This window comes from Sciurus vulgaris (genome assembly GCF_902686455.1).
Source record: "Sciurus vulgaris genome assembly, chromosome: 2".
Classification (NCBI taxonomy): Eukaryota; Metazoa; Chordata; class Mammalia; order Rodentia; family Sciuridae; genus Sciurus; species Sciurus vulgaris.
The window spans coordinates 90,646,733-90,670,816 of record NC_136462.1 but is presented as its reverse complement, the minus strand read 5'-3'; the positions used below and the strand labels follow the sequence as shown (position 1 = coordinate 90,670,816).

The 24,084-nt window shown below is 37.1% G+C and overlaps 1 protein-coding gene across 3 annotated transcripts in view; it reads left to right on the top strand.

Moving 5' to 3' along the window:
* Positions 1-24,084, top strand: part of EXD1 (exonuclease 3'-5' domain containing 1) — a 46,046-nt gene that overhangs the window by 9,356 nt on the left and 12,606 nt on the right. The window contains exons 2-9 of one of the 3 annotated variants that reach the window (XM_079129017.1): positions 827-1,034; positions 5,648-5,716; positions 8,865-8,922; positions 9,229-9,356; positions 14,915-14,973; positions 17,722-17,808; positions 21,750-21,854; positions 21,938-22,018. In XM_079129017.1, the coding sequence (XP_078985143.1) occupies positions 902-1,034; positions 5,648-5,716; positions 8,865-8,922; positions 9,229-9,356; positions 14,915-14,973; positions 17,722-17,808; positions 21,750-21,854; positions 21,938-22,018 (720 nt within the window). In that variant the 5' untranslated portion in view covers positions 827-901. Of the gene's footprint in view, positions 1-826; positions 1,035-5,647; positions 5,717-8,864; positions 8,923-9,223; positions 9,357-14,914; positions 14,974-17,721; positions 17,809-21,749; positions 21,855-21,937; positions 22,019-24,084 lie in introns of those variants that run through there. The other 2 variants (XM_079129018.1, XM_079129019.1) reach the window with 2 other exon arrangements.

Sequence of the window (24,084 nt, the reverse complement as noted above, 5' to 3'; positions counted from 1 at the left end):
GGGTTCTAAATACAAGAACTTCTAAATAACAGAATTGTTGAATAAAATGCTTAAAAAAGAAAGGGTTAATCTTTTAAATGATAGTGTTACATACACTGAAGAACTTAAGAGCATTTACTATAAAGTTATTCTACAAGGTGGAGTTTTTTTCTTTGTACTTGATTGTTATAATTCTAATAACAGTACTTCATTCTTGCGAAAACATTTGAGTGTGTGGCATGTGGCAGTTTAATCTGTCAGGCTACACATGACTGGTTGGTGACACTACAGGAACCTTGTCCCTGAGCTATGGTCAGTATAGTGGGGAATGGGCCTTACAGTGTGACATCTTGGAAGCCAATTTGGTAATGCATAAATTGCGATTGTTCTGTCATTTATTCTTTGGTTGGTAATAATGTCACACTCTCAAAATATTAATCCAGAAGAGGTTACATTCCAGACAGTTCTGGGTAAACAATTTATTGCAGCATGTGTTGGCAAGTACTTTTGCCAATATCAGTTTTTTTATTCTTTTTTTGGTCGTTGTCAAAAACAGCACAGTGTGCCATTAAAACAATTCTAAATGTTCTGTTTTATTTAGCTATGCTTTCAATAGAAAGAAAGATAATATTATGCTCATTTTATAAAGAAATCAAGCCTGTCTTGCCCCAAGTCTTTCAGTTTTTAGTCTCATGTTTGAATTTGAGTTGTGCTTGCAATGGTCCTTTTCTCATTAGCCCTCTGAAAAGATAAACAAAACTGAATTACTCCTTTTATTTGTATCCCTTACAAATAGGGGAGAAGGGAAAGTAATTATATTTTCAAAATGGTCTTTTTAAAATCATAGATTTCCTTAAATAATTTTCAAGTGTTTGGATGCTTAAAGAAGATTATTCGAAGACTTCTTTTGGAATCAAAGAGCATGGATCCCAGCAGTGACTACCATTTCCTCAATCAGATTTTGTGGAGAAGAGTGAAACTGACATTGGTTTGTGGCATCTTCGAGGGCGTGCTTCAGCATGTGGACCCTAACAAGATTGTTGTCCTGAAGAAAGGTCTTGTTTATTTGCCATATTCTTCTGCTTTTGAGAGATTAATGACTGAGTATGAGAGATGACTTTGGACTCCATTAGCAACTACACAAGTGGCTTATTCCTATTTTAGGGAAGGGATGAAAATAAGATATTCCTTAACACAGCAGATGGATGCAGATGCCAGTTGGTCCCCATTGCTATACTTTTCTTGACATATTAGTAGTTTTTTTTTTTTTTTTTTTTTTTTTTTTTGTGGTGCTGGTGATTGAACCCAGGGCCTTATACTTGCAAGGCAAACAGTCTACCAACTGAGCTATATCCCCAGCCCTAGTAGAAATTTTTAATACATGATTTTTTAATTGGGTATTTCTTTTCTCTACATAAGCATCTCAAATTAAATATAAATAATCTTTTAGAAAATTTTGGCTTCAACAGATAAGTCACAAAGATGGTAAAACATTAATTTTTCTCAGTAAACTATATCCTCAGCCCAGAGTTTCTGTTGCTTTTCTTTTCTTTATTTTCTTTCTTTCTTTCTTTTTCTCTTCTCTTCTTTTCTTTTCGTTTCCTTTTTCTGGTACCTGGGATTGAACCAACAGGCTCTTTACCACTGAGCCACATCCTCAGAGTTTGTTTCTTAAGGTCTGGGATGGATCCAAAATTTTGCATATCTATCAAATTTCCTAGGGATAGGGATGCTGTGGTATGCATTTATGTATTTATTTTGTAGCTGTAGATGGACAGAATGCCTTTATTTTATGTTTATTTTTTATGTGGTACAAAGGATTAACCCAGTGCCTTGCATGTGCTAGGCAAGCTCTCTGCCACTGAGTTACAGCCCCAGCCCCCATACTGTGTTTTGAGCCACACTTAGAGGACCACTGTTGTAAGCAGAGGTAGTTTATACAAATACATAAAGACATTTAGAAAATCTAAGTAAATTTCAGTATGAGGATATGAAGAGAGATAAAGACTAGAGAAGCACACAATTGGGGCAGATAAGAAGGAACTTGAAAATCATAGTATTTGAACATTATTTTAAAAGCAATAAGGAAAATCAAAAAAATTTTTTAATGGGAAGCATACGAATTTATAAGTTGCCTTAAAAATCTTTCTTTTCAGGCTGAGATTGTAACTCAGTGGTAGAGAGTGCTTGCCTAGCGTGTGTGAGACACTGGGGCACTGGGTTCGATTCTCAGCACCACATATATTTCTTTCTTTCTTTCTTTTTTTTTGGCAGTACTGGGGATCGAACTCAGGGCCTTGTGCTTGTGAGGTAAGCACTCTACCAGCTGAGCTACCTTCCCAGCCCAGCACCACATATAAATAAATGAATAAAGTAAGGTCTATCAACATCTAAAAAAATACATTTTAAAAAAATATCTTTTGGGGCTGGGGAGATAGCTCAGTTGGTAGAAAGGCCCTGGGTTCGATCCCCAGCACTGCAAAAAAAAAAAAAAAAAAAAAAAACTTCCTTTTAAATTTGGTACTAGGGCTTGGACCCTAGGGGCAGCCTACATCCCTAGACCTTTTTTTTATTTTGAGACAGGGTCTCATTAAGTTGCTTGGGGCCTAAGTTGATGAGGCTGTCCTGAAACTTGAGACCCTCCTACCTTAGCTTCCTCCAAATTGCCAGGTTTACTGGGTGGGCCACTATGCCCAGCAGTTGCACAAAAATCTCAATGCTATGTTGAGAATCATGCTCAATTGCCAGAAAGGGTTGCCTCCAATGGTTTAAACAAATTACAAGTTTATTCTCTCACATAAAAGAAGACAGGTGACAGGTGCCAGGTGCAATGTCACATGCCTGTAATCCCAGTAGCTCCAGAGGCTAAGACAAGAAAATCTCTGAGTTTAAAGCCAGCCCCATCAGAAGTGAGGAGCTAAACAACTCAGTGAGACCCTGTCTCTGAATAAAAATATAAAATAGGGCTGGGGATATGGCTCAGTGGTTGAGTGCCCCTGAGTTCAGTTCCCAGTACTCATACCCCAACCCCAAAATAAGATAAGCATCACAGGGTTGCTGTGATTTTTCTCATGTCAACAAGAACCCAAGATTCTTTTTTTTTTCTTTCTGCCCAAATATCCTTAGCACATGGCTTCAAACCTCTAGATTAAATGATAGCTGGTAGAGTTACAGATAGGAAAAGGGGGAAAGGCTGTTTGTTCCTCTTGACTGAGTCATTCCCCTTAAAGAAATATTCTGGGCGGGCTGGAGTTGTAGCTCAGTGGTAAAGCACTTGTGGGGCATGTGTGAGGTCCTGGGTTTGATCCTCAGCACCACATATAAATAAATAAATAAATAATCCACTGACAACTAAAAACTATTTAAAAAAAAAAAGAAAGAGAAAGAAAGAAAGAAAGAAAGAAAGAAAGAAAGAAAGAAAGAAAGAAAGAAAGAAAGAAAGAAAGAAAGAAAGAAGGAAAGAAAAAGAAAAGAAAGAAATGTCCTGGAAGTTCAACAGGCCATAGCTATCTGCAGGGTAGACTGAACACATTGCTGGCCAAATAAATAGCATTGAATAGACAACAAAGCAGTAAATGTCACATGCTTGTTTCCAAAGCATTTAGACCAGGTGAAGTGGTGTATGTTTTAACAGTATAATTATCCAGATTTTCCCCATATTTTTTATTGACACATTGTAATTATATATAATGATAGGATTTGGGGCTGGGGTTGTAGCTCAGTGGTAGAATGCTTGCCTAACAAGTGTGAGGCACTGGGTTCAATTCTCAGCACAACATATAAATAAGTAAAATAAAGGTTCATCGACATTATGATAGGATTTGTTGTTACATACTCATACATACACATGATATAACAATATAATTTGACCAATAACATTCCCCAGATGATTACAGATTTTATGCAGTTGATATAATAAATTGTGTATATCATATATACTCTTTTTTTGGTAGGGCATGGTACAGGGGGTTGAAGCCAGAGGCACTTTACCACCGAGTTACAGCCCCAGTCCTTTTCATTATTTTGAGATAGGGTTTCCCTAAATTGCTAAGACTGGCCTCAAAATATTGATCCTCTTGCATCAGCCTCCCAAGCTGCTGGGATTACTGGTGTGTGCCACCATACCCAGCTCATATATACTTTTTAAATTTTTTAAGTTGTAGGTGGACACAATACCTTTATATATTTTTATGTGGTTCTGAGGATTGAACCCAATGCCTCACACATGCTGGGCAAGTGCTCTACCACTAAGCTATCACTCCAGCCCCTCACAAATACTTTTTAAAAAGCAGGAATCTTGTTGGGTGCAGTGGCACACACCTGTAATCCCAGCAGCTCAGAAGGCTGAGGCAGGAAGATCGAGAGTTCAAAGCCAGTCTCTGCAAAAGCAAGGCACTAAGCAACTAAGTGAAATCCTGTCTCTAAATAAAATATAAAACAGGGCTGGGAATGTGGCTCAGTGGTTGAGTGCCTCTGAGTACAATACCTGGTACCCCCCCCCCGCTCCCGCCAAATTTTTTTTTTGGTGCTGGGGATTAAACCCAGGGCCTTGTGCATATGAGGCAGGCACTCTACCAACTGAGCTATATCCCCAGCCCCCCCAAAATTTTTAAAAAGCAAGGGTCTCATCATGTTGCCCAGGCTGACCTTGAACTTCTGGCCTCAAACAATTCTTCTGCCTCAGCCTCCAAAGTAACTAGGACTACAGGTGCCAATCACTGCATCTGGTTGCTGTTTTTAAGTTAATATTATAAGAAGCATATTCTAGCGTTATTTAAAACTTCAATTTAATGATTGGATATTTTAAAGCAAAAGACAAACTTTTTTTAATACTTGGATTTATAATTTTTTTTAGGAATAGTTTCTAGAAGTGAAATTACTGGATGAAGGTTAGGGATATTTTATTTTATTTATTTCAGTACTGAGAATTGAACCCAGGGGCACTCTACCACTAAACTACATCTCCAGCCTTTTTTTAAAGACAGGGTCTCCCTGGGACTGGGGTTGTGGCTCAGTGATTGAGCACTTGCCTAACACGTGTGAGGCACGGGGTTCAATTCTCAACACCACATATAAACAAATGAATAAAAATGAAGGTCTATCGACATCTTAAAAATATTAAAAAAAAAAAAAATAGACAGGGTCTCCCATAGGCCACTGTGTCACATGCCTATAATCCCAGCTAGTTGGGATGCTGAGGCAGCAGGATTGAAAGTTTGAGGCCACAGCTCAGGAAGCAGGAAGATCTCCAGTTCAAAGCCAGTCTCAGCAATTTAGCAAGGTGCTAAGCAACTCAGCAAGACCCTGTCTCTAAATAAAATACAAAAAAGTGCTGGGGATATGGCTAAGTGGTTAAGCCCCTCTGGGTTCAATCCTTAGTAACAAAAAAAGGAAAAAAGAAAGAAAGAAAGAAACTTAAGTTATTTTAATTGCTGAGAGGTGTGGAAATAAACAGATAGTACTTCCATCTAGCATATTGTGGACATGACACCTAAACTTCCCCTAAATCTCTTACATAGAGAAGAGCTAGGCATTGGCTTACTGTCTCTGATACTTTTGAGCATATTATATGACACAAAGCAGCAATTTTAAGAAGCATCGTATTTTCTCTCTCAGTTTTAGGAAAATAATATTTATTACTAATCAAATGAATTACTTTCTGTAACAGTGAAGAATGTGGAGACAGGTCGGAGTGTTCCAGGAGTGAAGATGTTTTTTGGGCATGAGATTGTGAATGGTGAGAGTTTTATGTTCCCTGAATGTTGGTATTTTGGAATTTGTAATAGTAAACCTACTGCTCTCTCTCATTCCTATATTTGAAATAAAATGAGGTATTGTCTTTAATATTGTATTTATAAATTCTCAGAGTTGATGTTTGAGAAATAACCTTTCTTATAATGTTTAAGTGGATGCTGTATGAATACAATAGTCTTACAGAATTAGAATCATTTTGATTTTATAGTCTGAGGTCCACTGGACTCATAACTAGAGAGTCAGCCAGCAAGCAGAGTCAGGAACCTGAACAGGAAGGGTTTGCCTTGGTTAGCAGTCTAGTCAAATACCACAGGTTCATCATCCATTCACAATCCCTCTTCTGAAAACTGAAAGGTCCCATATGTCAGAATCGAGAATTGTTCTGAATTTTTAAAAATTCCAACAGACTATATATTATTCATATTACATAATACCTCAAGAGGGCCTAGGTAACACCCTATGATAAAACACATTTTTCTAGAGAGAGAGGTAGATAATCACACTCAGTGAAATGAAGTGGACTATAAACACACTTGTCAGGTTTTGCCAAGAGTTAAAATGCAAATTTTGATTCTCATACCTTTTTAGATTTTTTATTTTATTTATATGCAATACTGGGTATTATGAATCTACGGGCCCTCTGTCACTGAGCTGTATCCCCAGCCCTTTTTATTTTTTTTAATTTTTTTATTTATTTTTTTTGCGGTGCTGGGGATTGAACCCAGGGTCTTGTGCTTGCAAGGCAAGCACTCTACCGACTGAGCTATCTCCCCAGTCCCCTTTTTATTTTTTGAGATAGGGTCTCCCTAGCTGCTGAGGCTGACCTCGAACTTGCAGTGCTCCTGTCTCAGTCTCCCAAATCTTTGGAATTACAGGCATACATCACTATACCCAGCAACCTTTTGGATTTGGCAATTGCAGGATGCAGTTTGTTCTTATTTCTTTTAACCAAAGCCATTTAATAATGGCTTTACAGAGTAAAGCCATTGTTGCTTTACAGAGTAGCTATAGAAACTCATTTAGTCTGCCCTCAAATAAGTCAAATAGAATAAGAGAAAAAGATTTGGCAAGCAAGAGATGTACAATACACTTTCAAGAACTCAAATGATGCCCTCCAAGGAGAAGTAAAGATCAATGTAGTGTGGAAGGGCAGAGGAACAGGAACTGTGGGACTTACTAGGCCTATGCATTTCTCACTGTTGGAACAGATCTGAGGAAAGGAAAGAACTCCTGCAACCAAGAGTTTACTGATGTGTGAAAGAGTGCTTTGCTTTGTGAGAAAACTAGAATTTAGGAGGAGATGAAACATCTCACCAAATCAATGATTGCCAATCCAGGGCTGCTTCAAGTTAGATAAGTCTGGACAACTACCTCACTGTCTTTTCTCACTGAATATGCTGCCATAAATGCTTTGTCCCTTGAACATTGTTTTATAGTGGTGATGATGATGGTGATATAAAAGTGAAATTCTTTTTTGGGGGGGTATCAGGAATTGAAGCCAGGGGCACTTAACGACACAGTGTCTGGGTAAGTTGCTTAGGGCCTTGCTAAGTTGCTAAGGCTGGCTTTGAACTCTAAATCCTCCTACCTCAGTCTCCCATGCCACTGGGATTATAGGCATGCACCACTGAGTAAAAGTGAAATTCTTACTTTTTTTTAGTTGTTAATGGACCTTTATTTAATTAATTTATTTATATATATGTGGTGCTGAAAATTGAACCCAGTGCCTCACACATGCCAGGCAAGTACTGTACTACTGAGTTACAACCCCAGCCCTGAAATTCTCACTTTTGTTTTAACAGCCTTTGCAGGAGCGAGTGTGTAGTTCAGTGACAGCATGCTTGCCTAGTATGCTTAGGCCCAGGTTTGATCCCCAGCACCACCAAGAGGGATAAATAGCCTTTGCAGTGGAGCAGAATTTGACTGGAACAGAACTGGATGGTGTATGAGTTTGTAGAGAAGTGAAGGAATCACTAGATCACCTCCCTACCTCCAAAGAAAGCTGACCACTGACCAGCTCTGTAATCTATATACATACAATTTATCTCCTCCTAAATTCTCTCCCAGGACTTGACCTTTATTCATAATTTTTAAGCTCAGAGGATGGTCTTCTTCTTTGCCCCATGGCCCAATCAACCATGAAAGAGTTTCCCCAGAAAATACCTTGAGTAAGAGTTATCAAGAGGACAATAATGACTATTTGGCATATTTAGTCAATTCTACTTTTTTCTGTCCTAGATTCACTACTTATAGATAGTGCCAGAAAAAAAAGAGACATTGGAAACATAGTGACTCTCTGAGAGACTTTTTCTTCATGAAAAATAAAAAAATACTACTTTATTGAATCTAAGATGGCAATAATAAGACTATTACTTTTTGCACCTTTAGAAAGAAGCTGTGGGCTGGGGATATAGTTCAGTTGGTAGAGTGCTTGCCTTGCAAACACAAGGCCCTGGGTTCAATCTCCAGCACTGGAAAAAAAAAAAAAAAAGAGAGAGAGAGAGAGAAAAAAAGAAAGAAGCTAATGTGTAATTATTGTAAATCACATTCAATTTCAGGGCTGTTTAAAATGTGCATCTCAGAATCAATGAAATACAGTATTTCCCTAGTTCCCTGCACAATTTTTAGGTTAAAGATAAATGGTTTCAGAATATCCTTGGAATGTTTCTCTTATAATTCTTTTCGGAATTTTCACTCTACCCTCATTGCCTTTCATGTCACTGAGCAATAATGACGCTAGCCTGAGAGTGGCAGTGAGAGATCTGTGAATGATTATCCTTCAAAAGTATAGTGTGAGGAAAGGTGCAATAGAATTGGGATGAGTGAAAACAAAGATGCTGGAAGCAGTGTGAAGGACCGCAAAGGCAGCCTTGGGGGAGTAAAGGATAAGGGGTCTGTATTGAGAGGTTCTAATTCTGCTAGGTAACCAAGAAGCTTGGGACATAATATTGGGAATCTATAGTACTTTTGATAGTCTTTTCTGCTCTATTTATTGCTGCCCAATGAAGGCCTTTATGGACTAGCATTTCACTTCCAACTTGCAGTAAATAGTCAAACTGGGTGAGTGGTGCTGAGGGTGGTTAATTGCTTTCTCATTGGAAACTGTTGGAAGCTACTTGATTATTTTTCAGTGGAACTGCTGGATGAAGTGGAGCAAGGTGCAGTGAGAGAAAAGGCATCTTCTGTTAGGTAAGATGGGATAATTTTCTTCATTATGAGGTTTTCCAAATGTGCACATTAGAGAGAGACTTAACTCTTATCCACTAGCTGCTTGATTCCTAAAATGGCCTTAGGAGAGAGAAATGACAAAGAAAGTGTGGATCTCTCTTCCATTTTTAGACAGCATCCTTATTCCCATGTAAACAGTGCATGAAAAGATCCTCTATTTTTAATGAAGAACCACAGTCTTTAATGTGAGAAAAATCTGAATATGATATTAACAAAGAACAAATTCATCTAAGGGTTTTTTTTTTTTTTTTTTTTTTGTAAGGATAGTCTAAATACAGAAAGAGCCAGGATAGATAAAATGAAGGATGAAGACCTAAATGTATGTGAGCCTGCTTCACCTGCCTCTGAAACACCAACCACCTCTCTGCTAAATGACCTCAAGTACAGTCCATCAGGTGAGTGGTCTGAATGTTCTAGGCTCTCTTTATTACAGTTCAGAACACTTTAGAATTAGCATAACCCTGAATCCAAATCCTATATGGAATGCTGAGCAACTGCTTCTAGGCTCAGAATTAAAATAAATATCATGATTCATTTGTTCATTTGATATGTGAGTGCATACTACAGCCAGGTATTGGAGATACTGCCCTCATTGAGCTCTGGTACAAGAGGCAGATACTAAATAATAATAATGAATAAAATATATAATATGCTAGTCCCAAATACCAAAGAGGTGGGGGAAAGAAAAAAGAAGAAGTTGTTTGTGGATAGGCTGGTAGAGCACCCCTGTCAATCCCTACTACATTCAAAACAAAAACCATAAAAAAACAAGCATAAAATCCCTGAGAGTACATGCCAGAAACTCAGACATAGCAAGGAGATGAATGTAACTGGAGCAGAGAAAAAAGTTCATAGATCCTTGACGGGACATCAGTCTCGACTAAAGTGAGAAGTCATTGGAGAACTTTTTTTTTTTTTAAATTAAAAACAAAACAAGGGTATGGGGTTGTGGCTCAGTGGTGGAGCACTTGCCTAATGTGTGTGGCACTAAGTTCGATCCTCAGCACCACATAAATAAATAAAGTTACTAAAACAAAACAAACTTTAGCCATTCTAATAGGTATGTAGTAATACCTCTTTGTGGTTTTAGTTTGCAATTCCCTGATTACTAAGAATCCTAAAGATCCTTTCTTGTGTTTATTTGTCATCTGACTATGAAACATATATATATATATGTATATATATATATTTTTTTTTTTTTTTTTTTTTTTTTTTTTGCGGTGCTGGGGATTGAACCCAGGGCCTTGTGCATGCAAGGCAAGCACTCTACCAACTGAGCTATCTCCCCAGCGCTGAAACATTTTTTTTTTCCTAGTTTTTGCCCATTTTCTTTTTCTTTTTTTTGTGGTGCCTGGATTGAGTCCAGGGCCTTATGCTTGTGAGACAAGCACTCTACCAACTGAGCTACATTTCCAGCCCTACCCATTTTCTTATTGGATAGTTTTCTTACTCAGTTTTAGGAGTTCTGTATTTTGGATATGAGTTTTCTTCTCAGAGAAGTGCTTGGCAAATATTTTCTCCAAATCTCTGTTATTTGTCTTTTCATTCTCTTAAAATATCTTTTTTAGAATGGATATCTTTAATTTTGATGAAGTCCCATTTATCTCTTTTTTATTTTATTTATGGATTACACTTTTGGTGTCATGCCTAAGAAATCTTTTAGTTTTAATTTAATTTTATTTTTTTGCAGTGCTGGGGATTGAACCCAGGGCCTTGTGCTTGCGAGGCAAGCACTCTACCAACTGAGCTATCTCCCCAGCCCAGAAATCTTTTTTAAAAATTTATTTTGTGGTTGTAGACGGACAGCATGCCTTTATTTTATTTATTTTTGTGTGTGGTGCTAAAGATTGAACCCAGTGCCTCTCACATGCTAGGCAAGTGCTCTGCCACTGAGCCCCAGCCCCAGCCCTCTAAGAAATTTCTGACTAACTCAAAGTCACAAATATTTTCTTGTTTTGTTCTTCACTATTATTTCTAATTAATATCTCCTATGTTTCCATTTAGACGTTTCTTAGTTTTAATTTTCATATTTAGGATTATGTTTCATTTTGAATTATTTTATGTAAGACATGTGATATGGATGAAGATTCTTTTTAATTTTTTTTCATATATAGATATCCAATTGTACCACTACCAGTTGTTGAAAAGACTATACTTTCTCCCCTTAATTGCCGTTTTGCACTTGCAAAAAATCAGTTGTCTGTATTTATTCAGTTTTTATCTGGGCTATCTTTTTTGTTACATTGACTTATTTTCTTATCTTTACAGCTATAGTAGGCTCTTTTTTTTTTTTTAATATACTTTTAGTTGTCAATGAACCTTTATTTATTTATACGTGGTGCTAAGAATCGAACCCAGTACCTTGCATATGCCAGGCAAGCACTCTTACCGTTGAGCCACAACCCCAGCTCCAGTCTCTTTTGATTACTGTCAATTTATGATAAATCTTCAAATCTTATACCATTAATCCTCTTTGTTCTTTTTCTAAGTTATTTTGGTTACTCTAGATTTTTTGTATTTTCCTGTGAATTTTAGAATCTGCTTCTCAAGGGTTGGGGATGTAGCTCAGTGCTTGTCTAGCATGTGTGAGGCACTGGGTTTGATCCTTAGCACCGCATAAAAATAAAAAAATCAAATTAAGGCATGCTATCCATCTACAACTACAAAAAAAATTAAAAGAAGATATAGAATCTGCTTCTCAATTTCTTAAACAAAATAAAAATTCACTGGACTCTTTTTTTTAAGTTGTAGATGGACACAGTACCTTTATTTTATTTATTTATTTGGTACCGAGGATCAAACCCAGTGCCTCATGCATGCCTGGCAAGTGCTCTACTAATAAGCCACAACTCCAGCCTTCAGTGTAGTTTTTTTGTTTTGTTTTGTTTTTTAAATATTTTTAGCTGTAGATGGACACAGTACCTTTATGTATGTATGTATGTATGTATTTAGTTTTCATGTGGTGCTGAGGATCCAACTCAGTGCCTCAAATGTGCTAGGCAAGCACTCTACCACTGAGCCACAACCCCAGCCCTCAGTGTAGTTTTAATTGGCATTTCTCTGATTGCTAGACACGTTGAACATTTTTCATGTATTTGTGGACCTATCATATTTCTTCTGTGAAGTGTCTGTTCAGTTCCTTTGCCCATTTATTGATTGGGTTATTTGTTTTTTTGGTGTTAAGTTTTTTGAGTTCTTTATATATCCTAGAGATGAGTGCTCTATCTGAAGTGCAGGTGGCACAGTTTTTTTCCCATTCTGTAGGCTCTCTCTTCATGTTCTTAATTGTTTCCTTTGCAGTGAAGAAACTTTTTAGTTTGATACCATCCCATTTATTGATTCTTGATTTTACTTTTTGCACTTTAGGAGTCTTGCTGAGGAATTCAGTTCCAACACTGACATGATGGAGATTTGGGCCTACTTTTTTTTCTAGGCACAGGGTCTCTGGTCTAATGCCTAGGTCCTTGATCTACTTTGAGTTGAGTTTTGTGCAGGGTGAGAGAATTGGAGTCATATTTCATTTTGTTACATATGGGCTTCTAGTTTTCCCAGCACCATTTATAGAAGAGGCTATCTTTTCTCTAAGTATGTTTATGGTATCTTTGTCTAGTATGAGATAACTGCCTTTATGTGGGTTTGTTTCTTCCAATGGAAGTTTTGACCAGAAGAATAATATGAGGCTGAGGATGTAGCTCAATGTAAAGTGCTTGCCTTGCATGTGTGAAACCCTGATTCAATCCCCAGCTCCAAAAAAGAAAAAACAAACAAAAAGAATAACATGATCTGAGTTCTGTTTTAAAAAGATCACTCTGGATGCTATATGGATACTGAAAGTGGGGCAAAGGTAAAAGCATGGGTACCATTCAGGAAGCTAATGAAATAATTAAGACAGTTGGATATGGTGGCTTAGACCCTGATGGTGGTAGCAGAGTAAGAAGTGTTGGAATTCTGGATATATGCTAAAGGCAGAGTCTGTGGTGCATACTGATAAATACCAGTTATGCAGTAAAGAGAAGAATCAAGGATAACTTCAGGGGTTTTAGTCTGAGCAGCTTGAAGTATGGAGTTGCTATTAAATTGAGATAGGAAAGACTATGGGTGGAAAAGATTTGGGGAAGCTGATTCAGAGTTCAGTTTTGGTCAATTTAAATTTGAATAAAAGCTGAGAGATAAGAAGTAAGGTATGAGAAAGGATTCAGAAGTAAGTCTATAGATGATACTTATATAAAACCTGAAACTAGGTCTGGGGAGATAGCTCATTTGGTAGAGTGCTTGTCTTGCAAGCAGAAGGCCCTGGGTTCGATCCCCAGCACCGCAAAAATAAATAAATAAATAAATAAAACCTGAAACTAGATGAGATCACCAAGAGAGTGTAGATACAAAAGAAAACGGTATGTGTCCTCTGGCACTCCAGTGCCTTAGAGGTAAAGAGGAAGGTAAAGAGGAATGGTAGGGCTGGGGATGTAGACTTGAGGCCTTGTCTTCAAACCAACATCACAATAAAGAAAGATAAGGAGGAGAAGAAGAACTCTATGTTAAATTAATTATACATCTAAATTATTATTTTTAGTATTGGGGATTGAACACAGGGCCTTACTCATGCTAGGCAATTACTCTATTGAAACATATCCCCTATAATCTAATTTTTTCAATTATATAATTTTAAAAATAATTATTAGTACCTAGAGAACTCCAAAAGAGTGGGCATGGGCCCATCTCCTGGACTCATTTCTTTTAAATGGTTACTTTTTTTTTTTTTTTTTTTAATACAAACATGCTTTTAAAAAATGCATGATTTGCCAGATGTGTTGGCACATTTCTATAATCCCAGTTACTTGGGAGGCTGAGGCAGAAGGATCATAAGTTCAAAAAGCCAACCTTGGCTGGGGATATAGCTCATTTGGCAGAGTGCTTGCCTCACATGCACAAAGCCCTGGGTTCAATCCCCAGCACCAAAACAAAAAACTGTAAAACTTATGGGACTAGAGTTGTGGCTCAGTGGTAGAGTGCTTGCCTATCACGTGTGAGGCACTGGGTTTGATTCTCAGCATCAAAATGAATAAAAAATAAAGGCCTATCAACATCTAAAAAATATTAAAAAAAAAAAAAAAAAAAAAAAGCCAGCCTCAGCAACTTAGTGAGACCCTGTCTCAAAATAATTTAGGGTCAGGGATGTGGCTTAGTGGTTAAGTGCCCCTGGGTTCAATCCCAGGTACCAAAAATAAATAAATAATAGAAAGTGCATGACTTGAGGTATTCAAGACAAATCTTTCCAGGTGTGGTGGCACAAACCTGTAACCTCAGTGACTCAGGATCCTGAGGCAGGAGGATTCCACGTTTGAGGCCAGCCTCAACAATTTAGCAAGACCCTCAACAATTTAGAGAGAGCCCTGTCTCAAAATTAAGAATAAAAATTGATTGGAGATGTATCTCAGTGGTACGGTGCCCTGGGTTCAATCCCCAGTACAAAAAAAAAAAAAAAAACACAGATCTATGAGGAGGGAAATATTACCGATTATCCCAGGAAATGAATAGACAGTTCATTTGTAAGATTATTGCTGGGCATAGTGGCACATACCCATAATCCCAGCTACTCTGGAGGCTAAGGCAGAAGGATCGCAAGTGCAAGACCACTCTCAGCAATTTAGATCCTGTTTCAAATAAAAAATAAAAAGAGCTGGGAATATAACTCAGTGGTATACTACCCATGGGTTCAATCCCTAGTACTGGAGGGGGGATAAGGTTATAATTAGCGGGACTCTTTTATACTCTCAATTGACAAACAAGATGCTAATTAGTATTTACTGTGAAAGTGACTGATACAAGTGATAATGAAACAACAGACATTTGAGTTAAAATAGAGCATGAGTTTATAAGTATGGCCAAAATTGGTGGGAAAGCTTTTCTATTGCCAAGGAAGATAAATATATTTAATGCCATGATTCTCTTGTAGAGGAAGAAGAGGTGACATACATAGTCATTGATCAGTTCCAGCAGAAGTTTGGTGCTGCAGTAAGTATTATCCTCAATCATTTCCAATATTGGGAATGGTATTATGTTTGTGTTTCAAAGATTTTTTAAAATTATAAGATTTTTGATGTCTGACATACTTCTCTATTAACTCAACAAAATATTTTGGGTGTTTACTACATATCAGGCATTGTTCTGAGATAATCAAGACAAAATTCTAGCCCTCAAGGAGCTTACATTCTTATGTAAGACAGTAAACAGATAATTGTGTATTAGCTGGTAGTCATTGCTGCAAAGAAAGAGCAAAGCATAGAGAATAGAGTGGTGAAAAGGAGGTTCTATTTTATATGGGATAGACAGAAAAAACTTCTCTAAAAAGATGACATTGGAATAAGGACCTGAAGGAAGTAAGGAAGCTAGCCACATGGCTGCCTAAGAGAAGAATTTAAGGAAAGTGGAATTAGCATGTGCAAAGATCTGGAGGCTGAAGCATTCCTGAATTTTGTGGAGGAATAGCAGGAAGGTTAGTGTGATTGGACCACAATAAAGAAAAGTGGTAGGAGGTGGAAGTGGGTGGGAGGCAGATCAGGTTGGGCTTTCTAGACTTTATAAGGATTGACCTGAGTCAACTTAGTGAATCCTTTATAAGGATTTGACCTGAGTAACGTGGAAAGTCATTGGCAGTTTTAGAGAACAGTCAGAAGTTATCTGACTTACATTTCAAAAGGACTACTCTGGATGCTCTTAGGGAGTTTCTTAATAATCATGTATTAATTTGACAAGTGGCAAAAACTATTTAGCCTAAAGTCTAGTTCACAGATAGACTTCAGGAGAGTAACTGCCAAACTTTCTGTTGGATGCAGGCTTATACTTGTGTGTGTGTTGGTGCATTTTTTTTTTTTTTTTTTTTTTTTTTTTGCTTCATACTGTTTATTCCAGTAAATGCTATAAGATTATATTCCAGATTTTTAAGGGAAAAAAGTTAAGTCAAGCCCACAAGATACAGCTTTCTCAAGTGTTTACAATCCCAGTATGAAAATAAAAAAATCAAGTTACATTGATACATCCAAGTTTTTTATATGCAGTGATGAGCACAAACATTAATAGACATAAAATACTGATGCAAATAACTCACCCCAAAATAACATGTGCAATTATTTTCCATAATTTACAATACAGTAATTACAATGACACTTCAAACAGAAAAACAAAGTAAAAAATCAAAACCCCAACTTCTATTTCATGTAATTAGACTTACACAGAAATTAGAAGGCTAAATAACAGCTTGTTAATTACCTAATTTCACAGCTATCTGAAGTAGCAATCATTATATAGCAGCTTACCAATGATACATTCAAGATAAATGATACAATTTATTACTTGTCTATAAGCTAAAACACAGCCTCAGTTTAATATCTTTCCTTAAATTCCACCTCTACACTACAATATACTTGAGGTCTATGCAAAAAATAGCTTTGTATTGGTGTATTTTTAAAGAGAAGAGTTTTAACAGATTCTTTTTTTGTTTTTCTTAAAACCTTATAATGAGATATAATTCATATGCCATATGATTCACCTATGGAAAATGTACAACTCACTGGCCTTTAGGGTATTCAGAATTGTCTTTCTGCCATCATAGTGAATTTTGGAACATTTTCAATACCCCAGAAAGAAACCCCACACCTTTTAGCCATCACTCCCAACACCACCTCACCCCCAGCAACCATTAATTTACTTTATGTCTCTGTGAATTTAACTATTCAGGACATTTAATATAAATTCAGTCATGCAATAAGTGATCTTTTGTGACTAGCTTTGTTTACTTAACATAGCATTTTCATGTTTCATCCATGTTGAAGGATGTATTAATATATCAATTCTTTTTATTACTTAATAATCTTATCTTATATAGATAGACTACATTTTTCCATTAGCCATTTGATGGACATTTGAGTTGTTTCTACTTTTGGGCTGTTATTAATAATGCTTCTATGAACATTCATATGCAAGTTTTTGTATGGACATATCCACGAAAAACTTAGTGAAACCTTGCTTCAAAATAAAAAATTAAAAGGGCTGGGGATGTGGCTCAGTGGTAGAATTCCCCTGGGTTCAATCCCCAGTACCAAAAATGAACAAAAAAATTCTAAGTTTAGAAACAATGATGCACTTTGTTCATTGCTGACCAGTTCACAGGTGCTATTCATGATATTATGATGCCAGTATTTGTGCTCTGGAATTTCATTTTCTATTTCTTTTTCTTTTTTTTGGTGGGGGATACCAGGGTTTGAACTCAGAGGCACTCGACCATTGAGCCACATTCCCAGCCCTATTTTATATTTTATTTGAAGACAGGGTTTCACTGAGTTACTTAGTGCCTTGCTTTTGCTGAAACTGGCATTGAACTTGTGATCCTTCTGCCTCAGCCTCTCAAGTCTCTGAGATTACAGACATGCACTATAACTGGCTGGAATTTCTTTTTTCTTATTCTCCTCCTACTTTCTCTCCCCTTCTCCTTCTTCTCCCCTTTTTTGCCTTTTCCCCCCTTCTTCTCCCTCCTCACTCCTTCTTTCTTCTTCTACTGGGGATTGAACCCATTGACACTGTACCACTGAGCTATGTTCCTAGCCTTATTTTATTTTATTTTTTTCAGTTTTTATTTTGAGACAGGGTATCCCTAAGTTGCTAAGGTTAGTTTTGGACTTCTGATCTTCCTGCCTCAGTCTCCTGAGTTGCTGAGTGTACCGGTGTATACCATCATGCCTGTCCCTTTTCTTCTTTTCTTACCAGATGCTCCATATCAAGAAGCAGAGTGTCCTGAGTGTGGCTGCAGAAGGAGCTAATGTGTGTCGCCATGGGAAACTGTGTTGGCTTCAGGTAAAAGATTTTTTAAAACTTTTTATTTTGAAATAATTGTAGATTCAATGTATTATTAATTGTCTTCTCTCTGTTATCCCTGGTAGTATTATTTTGTAACTTGTTTGGAATGTACTTCATACTTTCAGTGCTCAATTTATTCTTTTCAAAAAAGGAACTCCTAATAGTGTCACCTTTATAGTAATCATCGCTGTCTCACAGATTTTGCAGGAGGTCTTCTTTCTCAGCTTTGACCTATCTTTCTGAAATTATAGCTTTGTGATGCAGGTCTCTGCTGTATCATTGAGTTAGACCTGAGAGGTGTCAGATGAGGGTATCATTACATCAAAAGGAGTTTGAAACCGCATGCGATGGTGAAAGCCTGTAATCCCAGCGACTTGGGAGGCTGAGACAGGAGGATCCCGATTTCAAAGTCTGAGAATATTGCCAACTGAGTTGGCAATCTGCCCTCTTAAATTCCTCCTTCTGCAATGTTCAGCTTCTTCTAGGAAAAGGAATAGAGGTGGCTGAGTCTAGTTATTGCTGGGGATCACATTGCATCTCTGTTGTTCCCTGCACTTAATTGGTAAACCTTAGCTCTTAGAAAACTAGGTTATGTTGGCAGCACAAATGCAAATTATTTAAACTAAAACTTCTCTCTAGTGAAACAGAATGGACTTTCTGGTAATACATGCCTGGGTAACTCTAGGTTACTTCTTAATTTGTCCCCTTTAGTGTCCTAGTACCAAAGGGAATGTCCAATGAGTTATAAATGTCCTCTTTGTGGCTAGAAGCAAATCAATGGGCACATTTTCCCCAACCAAGCCCTTGGGCTTCTGTGTTTAATTTTTTTTAAACAAGCTCTGGAAATTTTTCTTTTTTGTTCCTTTTAGATATACATGACAGTAGAGTATATTTAGACATATTATACATACATGGAGTAATACTTATTCTAACTAGAATCCCATTCTTGTGGTTGTACATGATGTGGAGTTACACTGGTCATGTATTCATATATGAACATAGGAAAGTTATGTTAGATTTATTCCACTGTCTTTCCTTTTTCTATTCCCCTCCCTTTCCTTCATTCTCTTTTTCTACTCCCCTGAACTTCTATTCTGTTCCCCCGCCATACAAATTTTACTTAAAAAAAAAACTGTTTTGCATGTTTTACTTTTCACAGTCTGTTCTGCTGTTCTTCTACCTTGTAACAATATCAGAAATCATCTGGATTTATGATAGCCATTGGGCATAATCTGTAGTATTTTTTTGCATGCTGTACCCATTTCAGTATTATTGCCATCATGACGGTGTATAGCAGTTTGAGCCCACATGACTTAGTTCTCCATTTCAGATTTCTTTAAAACTGCACAGTTGTTGATGAGGATGACCAATTGCACTTTGCCCTGCTATTCATCTTCAGTGTTCCCTTATACCCCAGCACATAATTTCCACTTTTCTTAATAAGTTGAAACCTTGAATTAATAGACCCCAGTGAAGGTTTTTAAATCTTTGTGGCTACCATCTTCTATTATTAAGGTATGGAGTAGCTCCAACCAAGAGAAGCCACCAAGATGACTGGGGAATGAGAAAGGTGATTAATTTTTTTTAAACAAAGTATCACATACATTGTGCACTAAAAGCAAAACAAAGAAAAAAAATCAGGTAATGTAAAAGTTTTTTGAGGAAAGAAAAATCCTCACTCTAATACTCCTTCAGAGATAGTATTTTTTTTTAGACTTTCATTATACAGTTGTTAAAGCCAAGTAAATCCATGTAGCACTTTACAGTTTACCAAGCACATTGAAATACAATTTATTTATAGAGGCTACTACTTTTGAAATGTTGAAATATTGCTTCTGTTTTTCTATTTTAAATAACATACTTATTACTCTATCTTGATTCAAAAGTTTTACACATTTTATGTGAACTTTTACTGAGGTAAAAATGCTCCTTTTAGTACCTACACCTGCCTAGGACCTCCTAACCTAATTATCACAATTTTTAGTTAAAACAGAATTCAAGCTATATATTAGGAACACTGTGTATTGACCTGTTAGTTCCTACTGAGCCAGAGTGAATTTTTCTTTCCTTAAACATTTTTGTTTTTCACAGAATTAATAATTGCTCAGTCCCAAAAGACTTCCCCTTATTTTAGATACCAGTCAGAAGCACAGGACACAACCTGTATCTGATTATAAATTGGGGTTCCCACAATTTGCTTTTGAGATTCAATTAATTTGCTACAGTAGTTCACAGAATCCAGGGAAACACTTTGCTCACATTTACCCATATAAGTTAAAGGTTACAAAGGATACACATGATCAATCAGATGGAAGAGATCCTTAGGATAAAATGTTGGAGAAGGGGCATGCCATCCTCCAGAAACTTCCTCATGCTTAGCTATCCAGAAACCCTCCAAACTCAGTCCTTTTGTGTTTTTATGAATGCTTCATTATGTAACTACCATTGATAATTGATTAAATTATCGGCCATTTATGACTTTTTTTTTTTTTTTTTTTTTTTTTTCCCTTTTGTACCAGGGATTGAACCCAGGGGTACAGAACCACTGAGCCACAACCCCAGCCTTTTTAAAATATTTTATTTAGAGATAGGGTCTAGCTGAGTTGCTCAGGGCCTCACTAAGTTGCTGAGGCTGGCTTTGAACTCATGATCCTCCTGCCTCAGTCTTGCTAGCTGTTGGGATTATAGGCATGCACCACGGTGCCAGGCCATTTATGGCAATTTAAACTTCAGCCCCACTCCTCTTCTGTAAGAACTCAAAGTCCCACTGTTATAATCATGCTTTGGTTGTTCCCGTGACCAGCCCCACATCCTGATGCTCTCTAGGAGCCCCTCCCCAAACCACCAGTCTTCTCATTAGCATGTAAGAAGACACTCATCACTATGGAGGGTTTCCAAAGCTGTAAGTCTGAAAACTGGGAGGAAGACCAAATATATATTTCACAATATCACAATTAGAATGACATAGGTGAGCTGGTAAAACATTAAAGTTGAGACAATAGGCGTGGTGGCATACACCTGCAATTCCAGCAGCTTGGGAGACCGAGTGAGGAGAATTGCAAGTTCAAAGTCAGTCTCAGTAACATAGCAAAGCCCTAAAAAACTTATCAAGACTCTGCCTCAAAATAAAAATAAAAAGGGCTGGGGATGTGGCTCAGTAGTTAAGTTGCCCCTAGGTTCAATCCCTGATACCAAAGAGGAGGGAAAAAAGTTGAGACTGTGAATAGAGGAAGTCTTACTCACCAACCAGCTTATCCTTTCCTTTTCTTTGAAAAATTATAGCAATTATGCCTTTTATTTTATTTTTTGCTGTGCTGGAGATCCAACCCAGGGCTTCCTATATGCCTAGCAAGCACTTTATCATTGAGCTATACCCCCAGTCCCACTGTGTTTTTTTTTTAACTATTTAGGATCAATTTAAACCTGTTTTCCCTAAGAATCATTGAGTAACTATTTTTTTATTTAACACTGAATGTATTATCCCATGTCTTTGTGTGTGTGTGTGTGTGTGTGTGTGTGTGTTACTAGGAATTAAACCCCGGGGTGCTCTATTACTGAACTATATACCTAGCCCTTTAATATTTATTTTATTTTGAGACAGTGTCTCTCTAAGTTGCTTAGGGCCTTGCTAAGTTGCTGAGACTGTCTGAACTTGTGATCTTCCTGTTTCACCCTCCTGAGCTGATAGCATTATAGGTGTGTACCTATAATGGCCCATGTCTTGTATTCTTTTTTTTTTTTTTTTTTTCTAATTTCTTGCTGGACCTTTATTTCATTCCATTATTTATATTGCAGTGCTGAGAATTGAACCCAGTGCTTCACACATGCTAGGCAAGCGTTCTACCACTGAGCCACAACCCCAGCCCTATGTCTTGTATACTTGATTAACAGATCCCTTTCTTCACTTGTTCCTTATCCTATGATGTGGTCTATTGTAGGTGGCCACAAATAGCCGAGTTTACTTATTTGACATTTTCCTTCTGGGAAGTCGAGCTTTCAACAATGGACTTCAGATGATATTAGAAGACAAGAGAATTCTAAAGGTCGAGTATTTAAGCTGATTCCTTTGCTAGTAAGACTAGCAACCAGGTTCTAATAACTCTGTTTCCCTCTTCTGATACCTTAGGTCATCCATGATTGTCGTTGGCTTTCTGATTGCCTTTCTCATCAGTATGGAATTATGCTGAATAATGTCTTTGACACACAGGTACTTGAAGGAGTGTATAGCTCCTGGTAGAAAATAGTTCTTGTCCTGATAAGTGATCAAAAGTTTCTCTCTCTCTCTTTCTCTCTCTTTTTTCGTACACTGTTTCTGCCTTCTTCTTATATAAGATGTTTATACAACGTGTGAGAACATTTGGTGAACTAAAAAAAAAAAAAAAAACCTGCAGAAAACTGACTTAAAATTTCTTAGGAATATGTTTTCTTCATTTTGTCCCAGAATTTGTCAAATAAGAAGCAAAATCCATACTCCATACCATTCAGAAACTTTGAGCAGTTTAGGGGTCATTTAAAGTTTGACATGGGAAACTTAGTGTGAAATGAACAATCATACATCTGCTTTAACCACTTTTGTACCTCAGGGGAATAGATTGTTCTGGCTATGCCTCCAAAACCTATTCTGGTCCAAAATAGCCTGAAGAAGTATGATTTGACTCATATCTATGAGGCCTTAGAGAAATGAGAAAGCTGCTGGGCACAGTGACACATGCTTGTAACCCCAGTGCTTTGGGAAGCAGAAGCAGGAGAATTGCAAGTTGAAAGCCAGCCTCAGCAATTTAGTGAGAATACTGTCTTGAAGATAAAAAAAGGCTGAGGATGTAACTCAGTCGTAAAGCATCCCTGAGTTCAATATCCAGTACCTAAAAACAAAAATGAAAAGAGAGCCAGGCATGGTAGCACATGCCTGTAGTCCCAGCGACTTAGGCTAAAGCAGGAGGATTTCAAAGTTCAAAGCCACCCTCATCAATTTAGTGAGGCCCTAAGCAACCTAGTCTGTCCCTGTCTCAAAATAACAAATCAAAGGGCTAGGGCTAGGGATGTGGCTCAGTAGTTAGGTGCCCCTGGGTTCCATCCCCACTGCCAAAAAAAATAAAAAAGAGAGAAAGAGAGAGAAGAAAATGAGAAGTCTCCAGATTATGCTAGCTCTTAGACCTGACTTATGTTTCTGGCTTTTCTGTGACAGCAGTAAAACCTCTAATTTCCATTATGGTTTTTTTGTTTTGTTTTGTTTTGTTTTGTTTTGTGTACTTGAGATTGAACCCAGGGGCGCTTTAACTCTGAGCCACATTTCCAGCCCCTCATCATGCATTCTTTAATCTCTTCTAGTCTTTTAAGTTTACACCAATGAAAGGGATACATATACCCAGAGCTTTGGAGAGGAATTAAACTATTGATTTGGCCAATTATATGTGAGCAGCAATTCCTAAAAGTTGAATTTCATTACTATATGTGTTCAGTTTTGCTCTTTATATATATATATATATATATATATATAAAGTATATACACACACATGCTTATAATATATATGCATATATTGTATATATTATATAATATATAATATAATAATATATAATATATATTATATATGCTTATAATATATTTATACATATGCTTATAATAAATTTTATGCCATTTATCTAATTTTCATATTCCTTTGGACCTTCTCTCAAGATCTTTGACTATACAGCATAGAGATGTCTTCTATGCTATTCTTACTCTAAAATGTAACAGAATTGTTCATTTTTCCCTTGAGGCCATCAGGGTTCTTTTTGCGGGGGAAGTGCAGGTAGGTACTAGGGATTTAACCCAAGGTCAATTTACCACTGTGCTACGTAACAAGCTATTTTTTATTTTGAGGTAGTCTCACTAAATGGCTTAGGTCCTCCATAAATTGCTGAGGCTGGCCTTGAATTTACAATCCTCCTGCCTCAGCCCCACTAAGCCCATTGGGATTATAGGCATGCAACTCTACACCTGCTCCATCAGGCTTCTTGATTAAAGCGTATATGTATTTCTAGTGAAGCCGCCAGAATATCTTTCCAAATTTTTCTTTTTAGATTTCCAAAGTATAAAAGCAGGAGTTTGGAATTTCACCAATTTATTTTCCTTTAATACAGTATATTGGGTTCCTATTGTTGATGTAACAAATCACCACAAATTTGGTGATCTAAAACAACACAAATTTATTCTCGTACTATTCTGGAGAGCAGAAGTCTCAAATCACTTTTCCTGGGTTGAAGTCAAGCTGTCAGCAGGGTTTCTTCTAGAGG